Source organism: Conger conger, chromosome 9, assembly GCF_963514075.1.
Source record: "Conger conger chromosome 9, fConCon1.1, whole genome shotgun sequence".
In the NCBI taxonomy this organism is placed as follows: Eukaryota; Metazoa; Chordata; class Actinopteri; order Anguilliformes; family Congridae; genus Conger; species Conger conger.
Genome location: NC_083768.1, coordinates 14,862,810 through 14,874,643, shown reverse-complemented (window position 1 = coordinate 14,874,643; position 11,834 = coordinate 14,862,810). Strand labels below are relative to the sequence as shown.

The window sequence follows — 11,834 nt, the reverse complement described above, 5'->3', positions numbered from 1 at the left end:
AGACTTTGTGTGTTCAGAGACGCTCTTCTGCATACCACGGTTGCAATGTGCAGTTATTTGCCTTACTGTCACCTTCCTGTCAGCTTTGACCAGTCTGGCCATTCTCCTTTGACGTCTGTCATTAACAAGGCGTTGCTGTCTGCAGAACTGCTGCTCACTGGATTTTGTTCTTGTTTTTTGCACCATTCTTTGCAAACTCTAGAGACAAGTGTGTGTGAAAATCCCAGTAGATTAGCAGTTTGAGATACTCAAACCACCTTGTCTGGCACCAATATTCATTCTACGGTCAAAGTCACTTAGATCACATTTCCTCCCCATTCTGACAGCTGAACTTCTTGAACATGTCTGCATACTTTAATGCATTTAGTTGCTGCCACATGATTGGCTGAAGAAATATTTGCATTAACAAGCTGGTGTACCGCTATACCTAATAAAATGCTCACTGAGCATATACCTGCCCTGGTGATGTTCAAGAATGTAGTGGTGTTTCTTCAAAACAGTTTTATTAAAAACATTTTTTATAGATTTTTGAATAGTGCCAAGTATTGAATAAAATAACCATTTTGGAGGACTTTGACATCCCATATTTCTAAATTCTTGCAGTAAAAGTTCACACTTTCGATGGCATGTATACCTGGCATGGTGTTCTTAAAGAATTTCATGGTGTGTGGAATGTCACATGATTATAGTGTTTTTTCCTGAAAACATTTTGAGTTTTGCGTGATTTGCACTCCAGAATTTTTGCGTTTTGCATTTCAGAGCCACCCTCTTGTAGTTCACCTTTAGATTGTTCAAAGATCACTCATACCAAGACAAGGAAAAGAAACTCAGTTGACATCTATTTATTATAAGCATGATAATTATACTGCTCAGTACAGTAAATATACATACAGTATTTCTGGAATCACAGGCAGATAGATGAATTATTAATTTATATATAAACATAAAGTGAACACAAGGAAGAGAAGCAAAACAGACCAAACAAATAACATCCCAGTTCTTTCATCCAAATGGAGCTCCAAGTTATCCTGATAAATGACTGCTCAACTGCAAATGACTGCTCTCTTCTGGGAAATATATATTTACCATAACAGCAAGCGTTAGTGGCTCAGGTTTGGCTCAGTAACAGGCCCATTTGAAATAATACTACGATCAGCACTTTTATTATTTATGGTACAAACCATTCCAACAGTACCCATTCTTACATTAATCCAACCTAATCAACAAAATACTGCATTATTCGCTTGCTTGTACTTTATACTGTAATGCACGGGGCCATAAGAAGTCACTAGAATATGTATACTATCACAAACACATTCTCTTGAACATTTGACCACAGAATATAGGAATATAAGATTAACAGAGTAAGCATATCAAATCCCTTCTATCTCAGATCAACTGTGCATTCTGAAGCCAACAGTCTTAATAACACAGAACAGAAGATTATGACATGCTAGTTAATTGCTCCTCACTTGACAATGGAGGGCCAACTATTCTTACTGTCAAATGAAAAACAGCTGTTGTTACATTTCAGTGTGACCAAAAATAAATCAGTTTTTTGTCAATACAAATGATCATCATACTGGAGGGCTCTGCCATATACATCAAGAGTAGTAGTTAAGATACTGGAATTATAACATAGGGGTTATATATTTCATTTTTAAAAATCAATCTGTGTAAGTTGCTCTGGATAAAGGCATCGGCCAAGCAATAAACAAGAAAGCAATGTACTGCAACCAAACAGATATGGCCAAACCATAATGCAAATGTGTGCCCTTATAGGAATCTGACAAATCCCTCTCGTGAGATGAAATATATGATTAAATAATATGCTAAATTATATATGTACAGTGGCAATTATTTACATTATACATACCGCATATATTAATATTGTTATCATTACCTTTTTCAAAACTATTGTTTAGCTGAATTTAGGGTTAGTTGTGGAAAGACTTCATGAATTCCAACATTTCCATACATTTTGTTCTCAGCCTCTTAAGGTCTCCAGTAATAAATATTCATGATGCAAATGAATGGAAGTGGCTAATGTATTGCAGATGACTGAACATAGTTCCTATTTGAGTGTAGCTGAAATGGTGGACAAAGATGAAAACAGTGATAGAACGGAAAGAAAAATGGGCAAAGGTTCAGAACTTAACCCAGCTGGTGGAAGAAGATTCATGCTGAGCTGGTTGTGCGAGGGAACTGTAAAAGAAAGAGAGCATTAATCCTATATATAAGAATATATAAAATATAATAATATATTGTCATTAACTACATATAGTCACCTCAACTGTACAAAATAAACAACACAGGTAATGAGCTGCTAAAAAATAAAGAACCAAGGCAATGCCAATTATTTTGGAGGTGACTGTACAGTACGTCATCATTAGAGATAGTGTATTGACAATTAAGAAAAAATTGGAGGGATTACCTTGCAGAGGTGGAGAAATCTCCCCAAAGATCAGAACTATGGTTTGACTGGACCACCGAGTTGGAATTACTGCTATCTAGATCTAATAAACAACCTAAGACAGAGAGAACACAGGATCATTACAACTCATCTCTTCAGTAATACACTTCAAGCTTATATACAGTCCCCGCCAAATGTTTTGGAACAGCAGGGTCAATTTTGTTTTTGCTACACACCGAATTTCAGCTTTTGTTTCCTGGTATTTTTCATGTAGATTTGTTCAACAACTTAAACATATCATCTTTTGTATCAGACCAATTATGTGACCCAATTTTTAGGTAAACGAAAATATTGGAAAATGCAACTGACAGGTGTTTCTAATTGCTCAGATGTGTCCTGTCAGATTGATTAGTTAAACAGTAAATAGTTCTGAATGTCGACTCTTGGCTTTAGCCTTGGGTTTTGCCTGTGAAGACTGCATTTGCTAATCTAAACCAACATGAAGACCTGAGACCTGTCTTTGGGAGAAAAGCAAGCCATTTTGAAACTTAGAAAAGAGGGGAAATCGATCAGAGCCATTACACAAGTATTGGGGATAGCTTGTACAACAACTTGGAAAACAAGAGTAGTTGATGACAACATTGTGAGCTGTGAAGAAAAACCCCAAAACATCAGTCAGTGACATCACAAACAATCTCCAGGGGGCAGGAGTGAAGGTATCTCAATCAACCATTTGAAGAAGACTTGGAGTATTACAATTTGCCACAACGTACAGAGATGAGCCACAAAAGTTCCAGAACAAAGTATGGACTGTATTGAGCATGCATTTCACCTCCTGAAGAGGAGATTGAAGGGAACCCCCCCCCCCCCGCCCCCCGAAACAGAAACAACTGAAAGAGGCTGCAGTAAAAGCCTGGAAAAGCAGCACGAAAGAATAATGCAACAGTGTGGTTATGTCAATGGGTCGCAGGCCTGATGCAGTTATTGCAAGCATGGGATATGCTACCAAATATTAAGTGTTATCTACTTTCATTTACTTAAATACTCTCTGTTCCAATGCTTTCACTCACGAATTGGGTGGCCTGATACCAATTGTGCTATGTTCTAATTAACACATCTAGGTGTAAATGCCAGGAAATAAAAGCTGAAATTCTTAGCTCATATCTCGTGTTCATCTTTTTATCTCAACCCCAAATGTATTCAGTGTATTGCAAAAACAAAGGAATTGGCCTTGCTGTTCCAATACTTTTGGAGAGGACTGTATCGAGTATTAATAAATACCGGAAACGTATCTAAATGTTGCAAGGCATTATGTTTCCAATGGAACCACTATCAATATCAGTGCATCCATTTCAAACTAAAATAGGAAGTTGCGATAATGTAATTTCGGTTGCTTTTTCCCCCCACAGAACAATTATAGCAGTTACCTAGACGAGAGAAATAATTATGCACACAACTAGATTTAAGTCTGCAACATATGAGCTTTACCAGTATCCACACCTCCCGTGATCGGCTCTGTGTTGTGATTGGAAGAGCCAGAGGGAGGAGGTTGGGCGATCTTGCCCCCAGGTGGAGGGGGAAGGAGACCTAGTCCACCTGACCCTGTCTGGCGAGGTTTGTCCCTTTTTCTGCTTTGCTGGGAAGACAATCAGACAGACAGAAAGGCAGTAGGTTAGACAGTGAAGATGAGTGCTGTAGCATATATTTGCCAAGACTAATTTAACTAAAACAATCAACACATGCTTGCAGTAAGTTTACCCCAATATTGAGTGTGATGGTCTGTCCTTCCTTAAAGCCTAGGTCCAACTTTGGTCCTGTGTCTGGAAGCTGGGACTGTTTGCTAATTTCGATTTCCTGTTTCACCCACCTGAAAGAGAATTGCATAATCAGTTTTTCTACCACATTTATTGAAGTGTTAACCGACTAACCAATAATAGCCTAATTGCCAAATTAAAGATTTACATTTACATTGACATTGTGCAGTGTAATCTCAGTTGCGCAAGTCTGGAGTTAAATCCAGGCATGCAGGTCATTTTTTAAAGTGGATCGGTTAAAATTATAATTCTTCATGTTTTCATCCCGGTGGCACGGATGGTGCAGTGGGTAGCACTGCCGCCTCACAGCAAGGAGGTCCTGGGTTCGAATCCCCGTCGGCCGGGGCCTCTCTGTGCGGAGTTTGCATGTTCTCCCCGTGTCTGCGTGGGTTTCCTCCGGGTACTCCGGTTTCCTCCCACAGTCCAAAGACATGCACGTTAGGTTGATTGGAGAGTCTAAATTGCCCGTCGGTATGAGTGTGTGAGTGAATGGTGTGTGTGCGCCCTGCGACCTGTCCAGGGTGTATTCCTGCCTTTTGCCCAATGTATGCTGGGATAGGCTCCAGCTCCCCTGCGACCCTGATCAGGACAAGTGGGTTCAGATAATGGATGGATGGATGGATGGATGTTTTCATCCCCCTTCCCTGTGGCTTCCGCCTGATAGACTTGATTGGCATGAAATCTGTAAATCTGCTGCTGTTAAGAGCTTTGTTACAGAAGGGGCTGTGCATTCAAAATTGTGGTCACGCTATATTTGCCTGATATAATATGATAACGGATCTATTTTAACATATGCGACTGGTCTAATGATTTCACTTTCATGCCAATACAGGTCTCTCAAGCCTCTACAATTTAATACATTTTTATGTAACGGTAAACGGTATGGTGCGGGAGATTAACATGGTCCATTTTTCGCTGAAAGCAGGGACATTTTTTTGGATAAACAAAGATAACGTATTGCTTCATTTATGTTTATGTAGATACCGCTTAGTGGAAAGCGAAGTTAGTTTGAATTCGCGTGTCAACGAGTAAATACGGATGAAGAAATTCCATACAACCAGCCATAAGTGAGTTAACAGCTAAAGATTTAAAAAACAGAAAAAAATGTTGATAACTATTGTACTGTAGCATTCAATTCCCTGCCGTGTTTACATTCTCAAACCTCTGAAATGGCCGCAGATTGCTTGCCAAAGCGTATTTTAATATTATGTGCACCATTTGTCCAATGACGTATTGCTTGGTTTATTTTTATGTAGATATAGCATAGTAGAAAGGTACTTTCAGTTAGCGGTAGTTTGAATTCGCCTGTCAACAAATAAACACGGACCTTGAGAAACGACAACCCGTTACAATAAGCCATATGTCAAACAACAGCTACAGAAATGATTTGATAACTCTGTAGCCTTCAATTCCCTGTGGTGTTTGCATTTTAAACCCCCTGAAATGTAACAAACTACTGTAGCCTGTCTTTTGCTAGTTTACAATGTAATCCGCAATAATACGGCTGGTGGTGAACGTGCATTTATTTTAAACTGGGCTTACCATTTCAGCTTCAGAAAAAATGATCGGTTAGCATATAATTCAGTTTCGGTCAACCGTTTAGACGTTCACGACCCTAAACTAGATAAATATATTGATTAGTTTAACATAATGTCGTATAAAGTAACATTTTTTCATATTTGCATGCATGCTGGGTATCTTCCCTGGTGATGCACTGCAGCCATGTTCAGTTCCTGCTTGTTTCTAGTTTTTGCCTTCAGTCTCCTCTTCAGCATGTAAAATGCATGTTCAATTGAATTCAGATCCTGTAATTGACTCGGCTAGTCAAGGATTTTCCCCTTTTTTGCAGCCTAAAACCCCTAAGTTGCTCTTGTAGTATGTTTTGGGTCATTGTCTTGTTGCATGTTTTTTGTACCAAACTCTATAAACTGTTGCACAAGAAAATCACAGGAAATCAGTCTTTTCTGAGATACTTAAACCACCCTGTCTCAACGTCAAAGTAACTTAGATCACATTTCTTCCCCATTCTGACATTTGGTCTGAACAACAGTTGAACCTCTTGACCATGCCTGATTGGATGATAAAATATTTGCTTTAACAAGCACTACCTAATAAATTGCTCATTAATTGACTGAGCCATTGCCAGCCATTTGCTTTACAATGGTGACAGGTCACCATTGACTGACTCATTTTCACTCATTCACAGTCCAGAGGCATTTATTGCATAGGAGAAAGGTTACATCACTGTTCAAAATATTCATATTATGTAAGCACATTAAAGATCAGTAAACAATAAGTTAACAATAGGCTATAAGCATGTAGACTATCCAACTGGAATGGTCTTAAAATTATTCATTTATATAACACTTTTTGGTATGATCTACCCATGGATGCTAGATGCAGATATAAAGTGCCATTACTTCTATTTACGGATAGTACAGACAAACTGTATATATAAACATACTTGAAATGATCCTGAAGAGCCACATTGAAATCAAAGGCATCTCCTCTGTCCCCAAACCCAACACCAATGAATGCACTGCGACCTGAGGCAGAGAGAAAGAGGGATATTTTGGAAAAGTCATTATAACTTCAGCTCATATCCAGTGAAGTGTTTTTGGACAATACAAACAAAAACATGTTACCCAGTAACGCAGTCGCATGGTATAGGCAACAACCCTCTCCGTGAGCAATCAGTAAGTGTAACTTTTGCTAATCGTACAGTCAATTAGCGCTCAAGTACCCATTATCGGACGTATATGGACCACCTCCGTTTCTATTTGACTATATTTTAGAGAATGAATGCTGTTACCCATTAAAATTTAAGTCCCGTAGAAATACACACAATAAACTGTCTCCATGAAAAAAAAAAAACTTGCATACATATACAATTTGTAATATTAATACAAACTTAACATAAACATTACACAAACAATTCCTTAATCACAACGATTAATTAATACAGGCAACACTTTACGATTAGGATTCTTGGCTAATATGTTTATAGGACTAGTCCTTGAAATGCGACAATGCGTTTTATTGACAAAAGAACAGTTAACATCAATGCAAGACATGCATAGGTGTTCATTTTAAATATATGATACTTACTTTCCTGCCAGTAAAAGCAAGTATAGGCATGTCACCGTTTTGTTTTATGAAAAGGCACTTCAACATGATCTCAAGGAGTAACGTTAAAGTTACTGTACATTAACCCTATAATGATTATGATCAACGTCTTTAACATTTCTTTTAGTTATTCAATCCATATAACGAAGATAGATGAGAAGAAACGTTGGGCTGGGTGTTGTAAATACATTTTGTCGTAGTCAGATTCAGGTGTTGATGTTGTTACAAAATAAACTAGCGAGTGCATGGGATCAGTATTTTTTTTAAAGCTAAAATACCAGAGTTGAATGCACACCACCTTTAATGGCTTAGAGTAGCTCCACCTTGAGAAAAAGACCAGTTCTGGTGGTCGCTACACATCCCCTGGGTGGTCGATACAGCTAATGCGCTAGCAGGGTGATATCCGACTTATATCACAGAAAAAAATAAAAGTAAAAAAATTTAAAAAGTGATTTAAAAAATAACCTGCAGAGGATAACAAGGGCAATGTCTTCTACATAGCTAGGTAGTGGTACAGTGTTACCAATATTTAGCATATTGTTGTATAAGGTCACACAGGGCTATATTTACACTTCACTCTTTTCATTCGTTTCCCTACAGTCACATGGTAATAGTGCTCCACTGTGACATTGTGATGGGGAACCTGTTGCTAACGAGAGAACCAAAACAGACTTATATGGTGGTGTTTGGACGATCGTGAGCTAACAGTTATTTTTAGTTTTCTCTATAAATATTGGTCCAATTCACATCCGAGTGTCGGAGACAGTCAATAAGCAACCATAATCATAAACCACATTCCTCAGGAGAAAAACTACCATTGAACGGACGTTAACTTCTGGTGGAAGGTGCCGTTTCCTGTTGAGTTTACGTTAAGCATTTTCCTTTCATTTTCAGTACGTACACTGAGACAGGTACTCACTGAAAAGCACAGCTTTATGCTTAAAAAGCATAAAGGATACTATATGGAGACTTCATGGATAAAAAGGTCGATGTTTTTTAACAAGGAAAAATGACTAATTCTAAATGGAATACTCTACTTCTGAAATTGTTTGCCTGAATAGTTCCTAGGAGTGAAAACGCATTTCACGCCACACTAGAGGGCATTTTGTGACCCCATTTTACACCGGTGAGCATCTAAATACATTCTCAAAATGGTTTACTATTATTCTGTACGTTTATAAGTAAGGAGCAGGCCTGCTTTTGAATAGTAAATGGCATGTGAAATTGTGGGTATGTGTCTGAATTGTTGGTGGGGGTTGGATATTTCATCGTCAATCAGATGGACCTCAGTCAATATATTTGTATATATTGTTATTATTTTAATTATTTTTACAAACTTCTGGACCTGCTGCTGCCAGATGAGGCATATTGAGAGGGAGAGGTAGAAAAAGGGTGACTGGCGGGGGGAGTAAGAACACATTTTTCAGGATAAAAAGTGTTGTATAATTTTGTATGCAATCTATAGTATTTCACACCTCATACACAAACCATAATATCATTTAGTTTACATATGTCCTTTTGGAGTCTCCAAATGTCCTTTTAGAAACCTGCCAAGACAGCTTAGAAAAAGCAATGCAGAACACTAATTTTTGGTGATATTGTCATCAAATTTGAAAGGGATTTGTCCAGCTTTTTTGTTGTGGTTCCACTGTGTTTCTAAACCCACCAGGCACAGCCATGAGCATCTGTATCCACTCAAATGCAAGAAATACTTTCAGTGAGAAAAACAACTTCCACTTCCACGGTGCTTGGGCATCTGTAACTTTGTTTTTGTAATATTTAGAGTAATTCTGCATTTGAAAAACAAGCCCCAAAAGGTTACCTTTCAGAAGAGACCAGGATTGTCCCAGTAGTCAAAGGGGTTCAATAGTAACCATTTATTTTCGGTATGTAATTTTCAAGCTTGTATTAAGAAACGGGATGATCCTTGAGGGGTTAAACAATTCAAATAATAGATATTCGCACCATTATCATCCTGTATTCGGAGGACAAAGTAGCGGCTGGAGTCGCTCACAGTTTCCACGGCGATGCCAGGATATTCTTCCACTGGTGCCTGTGCAAAGAGCTCCCCTAAAGGACAGAACGGTAATAACAGATTATTTCATGGATATGACCAGTTTCTGTACTATCCCTAAATAAGGGAAATAGCACCATTTACATCCCTGCATCTAGCATTCATGGGTAGACTATACCAAAAAACTGTTATATTAATTAATCATTTGAAGACTATTACAGCTGGATAGTCTAAATTAGCAATCACCAAATCTGGCCCTGGTTTTCTTTTCTTTTCTAGCTAAATAACTACTGCTACTGATGGGCCAGACTGTCTTCATGCCTGACACCCAGGTAAAGGGAGGATAGGAAACCAGCAGTTCTTGATGACCATGACTGGCTATTGTTAATTCATGTTTAATTCACAATTTCTTAGTGTACATACATAATATTAATCTTTTGAACAGTGATGCAAGCTTTCTCCTTATATTGGAGCCTATGCAATAAATGCCTCAGTGATGTGAATGAATGCAAATGATCTGTGAATGGTGACAGGAATCATCATTGTGAAGCACATGGCAGAAGCCAAGAGATGATGACTACAGCATGATGACTACTTCTCACTCTCCTCCTTCTCTCACCAGAGATTTTGTCCTCCAGTTTGATGTATGCGACCTTGCCCTTTGCAGTTATGCGCATACGTCCTGTCCAATCAGGCGCATCCAGCTTCCAGTCTGAGGCTCTACGGACAGGCAACAATCAATACAATAGGCCAGGTGGAAATGCACATCCCTTTCCAAGACAGTTTGCCTCAACAGATTTAGGCTTGTTACAAAAAAGTGCATACATGAAGGTTTATGCAAAGAGCAGAGGTGACGAAGTGGTAAGTCATTGCTGTCTCAACTCAAATTCTCAACTCAGCACCCATTGTTTGGAGAAACTAATGCAATTGTAATCTGAGCCAACTCTAGGCGCTCATGTGAGGCTAGAGCAACACTGACCCAAGGAGCTCTTGTCACTCATAAATCCACACAACCCCTGTACCCCAGGCTGGATGAAGCCAGTTCCATCTCAATGGTTGTGGGCACCCTGTCATCGCTGGCTAATGACACATCCGAGCAATGTTGAGCCCAGCAGCCTTATTTTGCAGTAATTGCCTTTACCAGGTGAATCACTTTGGAGAATTTTTACATCAGTGTATCTCACACGGCTGAAGTTTACTGCTTTCTTGAATTTGTCATATCATTTATATGTTTTAAGCTTTTTTAAGTATACCATCCAACGAAAATGATTATATAACATTCTGACACTATTCAAACGGCTGTTCATGGTACCTTCCCAACAGGGCCCTGCTGATTAGATCCAACGGGGATGGAATAACTGAAGGCATGAAAGACAAACGAACTTCAAATCACGCAAACTCTACAGCTCGCGAGCTATAATGCTATATGGCCTATTTACCGCTATCAAAGCAACATGTAAAACACCATTAACAACAATACGACATGGCCCGAAAATGTTTACGCGATAATGTTGTAGGCCTATTGTTAAAAATAAGAGATCCCCAACTAACAGCAAGGTCTATGTAAATTACTTGGTAACAGTTGCAGTTACGTCGACGTTTAATTACAAACCCGCAGCGTATTTCTTTCGATTACTTTATTACATTCACGCTCCCATTTCCATGTAGGCTATCTGTCTACAGCTACGGTAGCCCTCACCCATCGTTCTTGTTGCATCTCTACAACAGGCAAATTCTCCATCCGCAGGAACGCATTTTACGGATAACAATATCTTAGGAAAGCTGTCAGACAAGCGAATGGTATCACACGAACCACTGATATAACCTATGTAGTTCCAAGAACAGCTGTTGTCCCAAGTAGCTAAATAATCCATTCCCGCTATGACACCAGTGCATTCCTGATTATAAGCAATACCTTGCGTGCTAGCTAGCCAATATATTAGGCTACATTGACATTACTGTTCCGAACAGTCCATCTAAAATGAAAAGAGACCGGAGGTCAAAGAACACTGTTTTGCAGCAACATCTTAGCTCTTTACCTGTAACCACGATTCGTTGCCCGTGGCGGAATGCGGTAAACATTTACATCAGGTTTAACGCACAGAATTGACTCGTAATCGCTGACGGTCGCCATTTTGATTTGAAATAAATTACTCAGCCCGTCTTTTAGGACGCCATCTGCGCAGATTCACTGATCTTTACATCATGTGGATCATGTGAAACGGTGAATGTGATGGGCCGTTCAGATAACACCAGACACGTGAATGTAAGGAGCGGCTTAAAAATGAGCATCCTTAAGTGTAATCATATTTTTACATCGTCAAGGTGCGCATGGTTTTGGGAAATCAAAACTTTATGTAGATCGTCCTCCATTACTAGTTGACGCAGGGAATTGCATTAGCCATTCACAGACTTTAGAGATCAGTGAATTTGCGCAGCAACATGACACCTTCAGTGCGCGCGTGTG

The 11,834-nt window shown here is 39.0% G+C and overlaps 1 protein-coding gene across 2 annotated transcripts; it reads right to left on the bottom strand.

Moving 5' to 3' along the window:
• Nucleotides 1-827: 827 nt before the first annotated feature.
• On the bottom strand, nucleotides 828-11,593 carry necap1 (NECAP endocytosis associated 1). 2 transcript variants are annotated; one of them, XM_061255162.1, is made up of 8 exons: nucleotides 11,407-11,593; nucleotides 9,987-10,087; nucleotides 9,319-9,423; nucleotides 6,692-6,773; nucleotides 4,172-4,280; nucleotides 3,914-4,049; nucleotides 2,435-2,528; nucleotides 828-2,205 (listed from the first exon to the last, which is right to left on the bottom strand). In XM_061255162.1, the coding sequence occupies exons 1-8, from the start codon at nucleotides 11,499-11,501 to the stop codon at nucleotides 2,148-2,150; spliced, it is 780 nt and encodes a 259-aa protein (XP_061111146.1). In that variant the 5' UTR covers nucleotides 11,502-11,593; the 3' UTR covers nucleotides 828-2,147. The 2 variants fall into 2 exon arrangements, with proteins under 2 accessions (XP_061111146.1, XP_061111145.1); XM_061255161.1 differs by having other exon boundaries at nucleotides 3,902-4,049; nucleotides 11,407-11,587.
• Nucleotides 11,594-11,834: the final 241 nt, after the last annotated feature.

What these genes read in the sequence shown, in the direction of transcription:
- necap1 (XM_061255161.1), bottom strand. Translation starts at nt 11,501, where the DNA reads ATGGCGACCGTCAGCGATTACGAGTCAATTCTGTGCGTTAAACCTGAT. An exon ending in ACTGGAGGACAAAATCTCTG is followed by an intron (nt 9,424 to 9,986) that starts GTGAGAGAAGGA and finishes TCTGTCCTTTAG; the next exon opens with GGGAGCTCTTTGCACAGGCA. An exon ending in CACGGGAGGTGTGGATACTG is followed by an intron (nt 2,529 to 3,901) that starts GTAAAGCTCATA and finishes TCTCTGTCTTAG; the next exon opens with GTTGTTTATTAGATCTAGAT.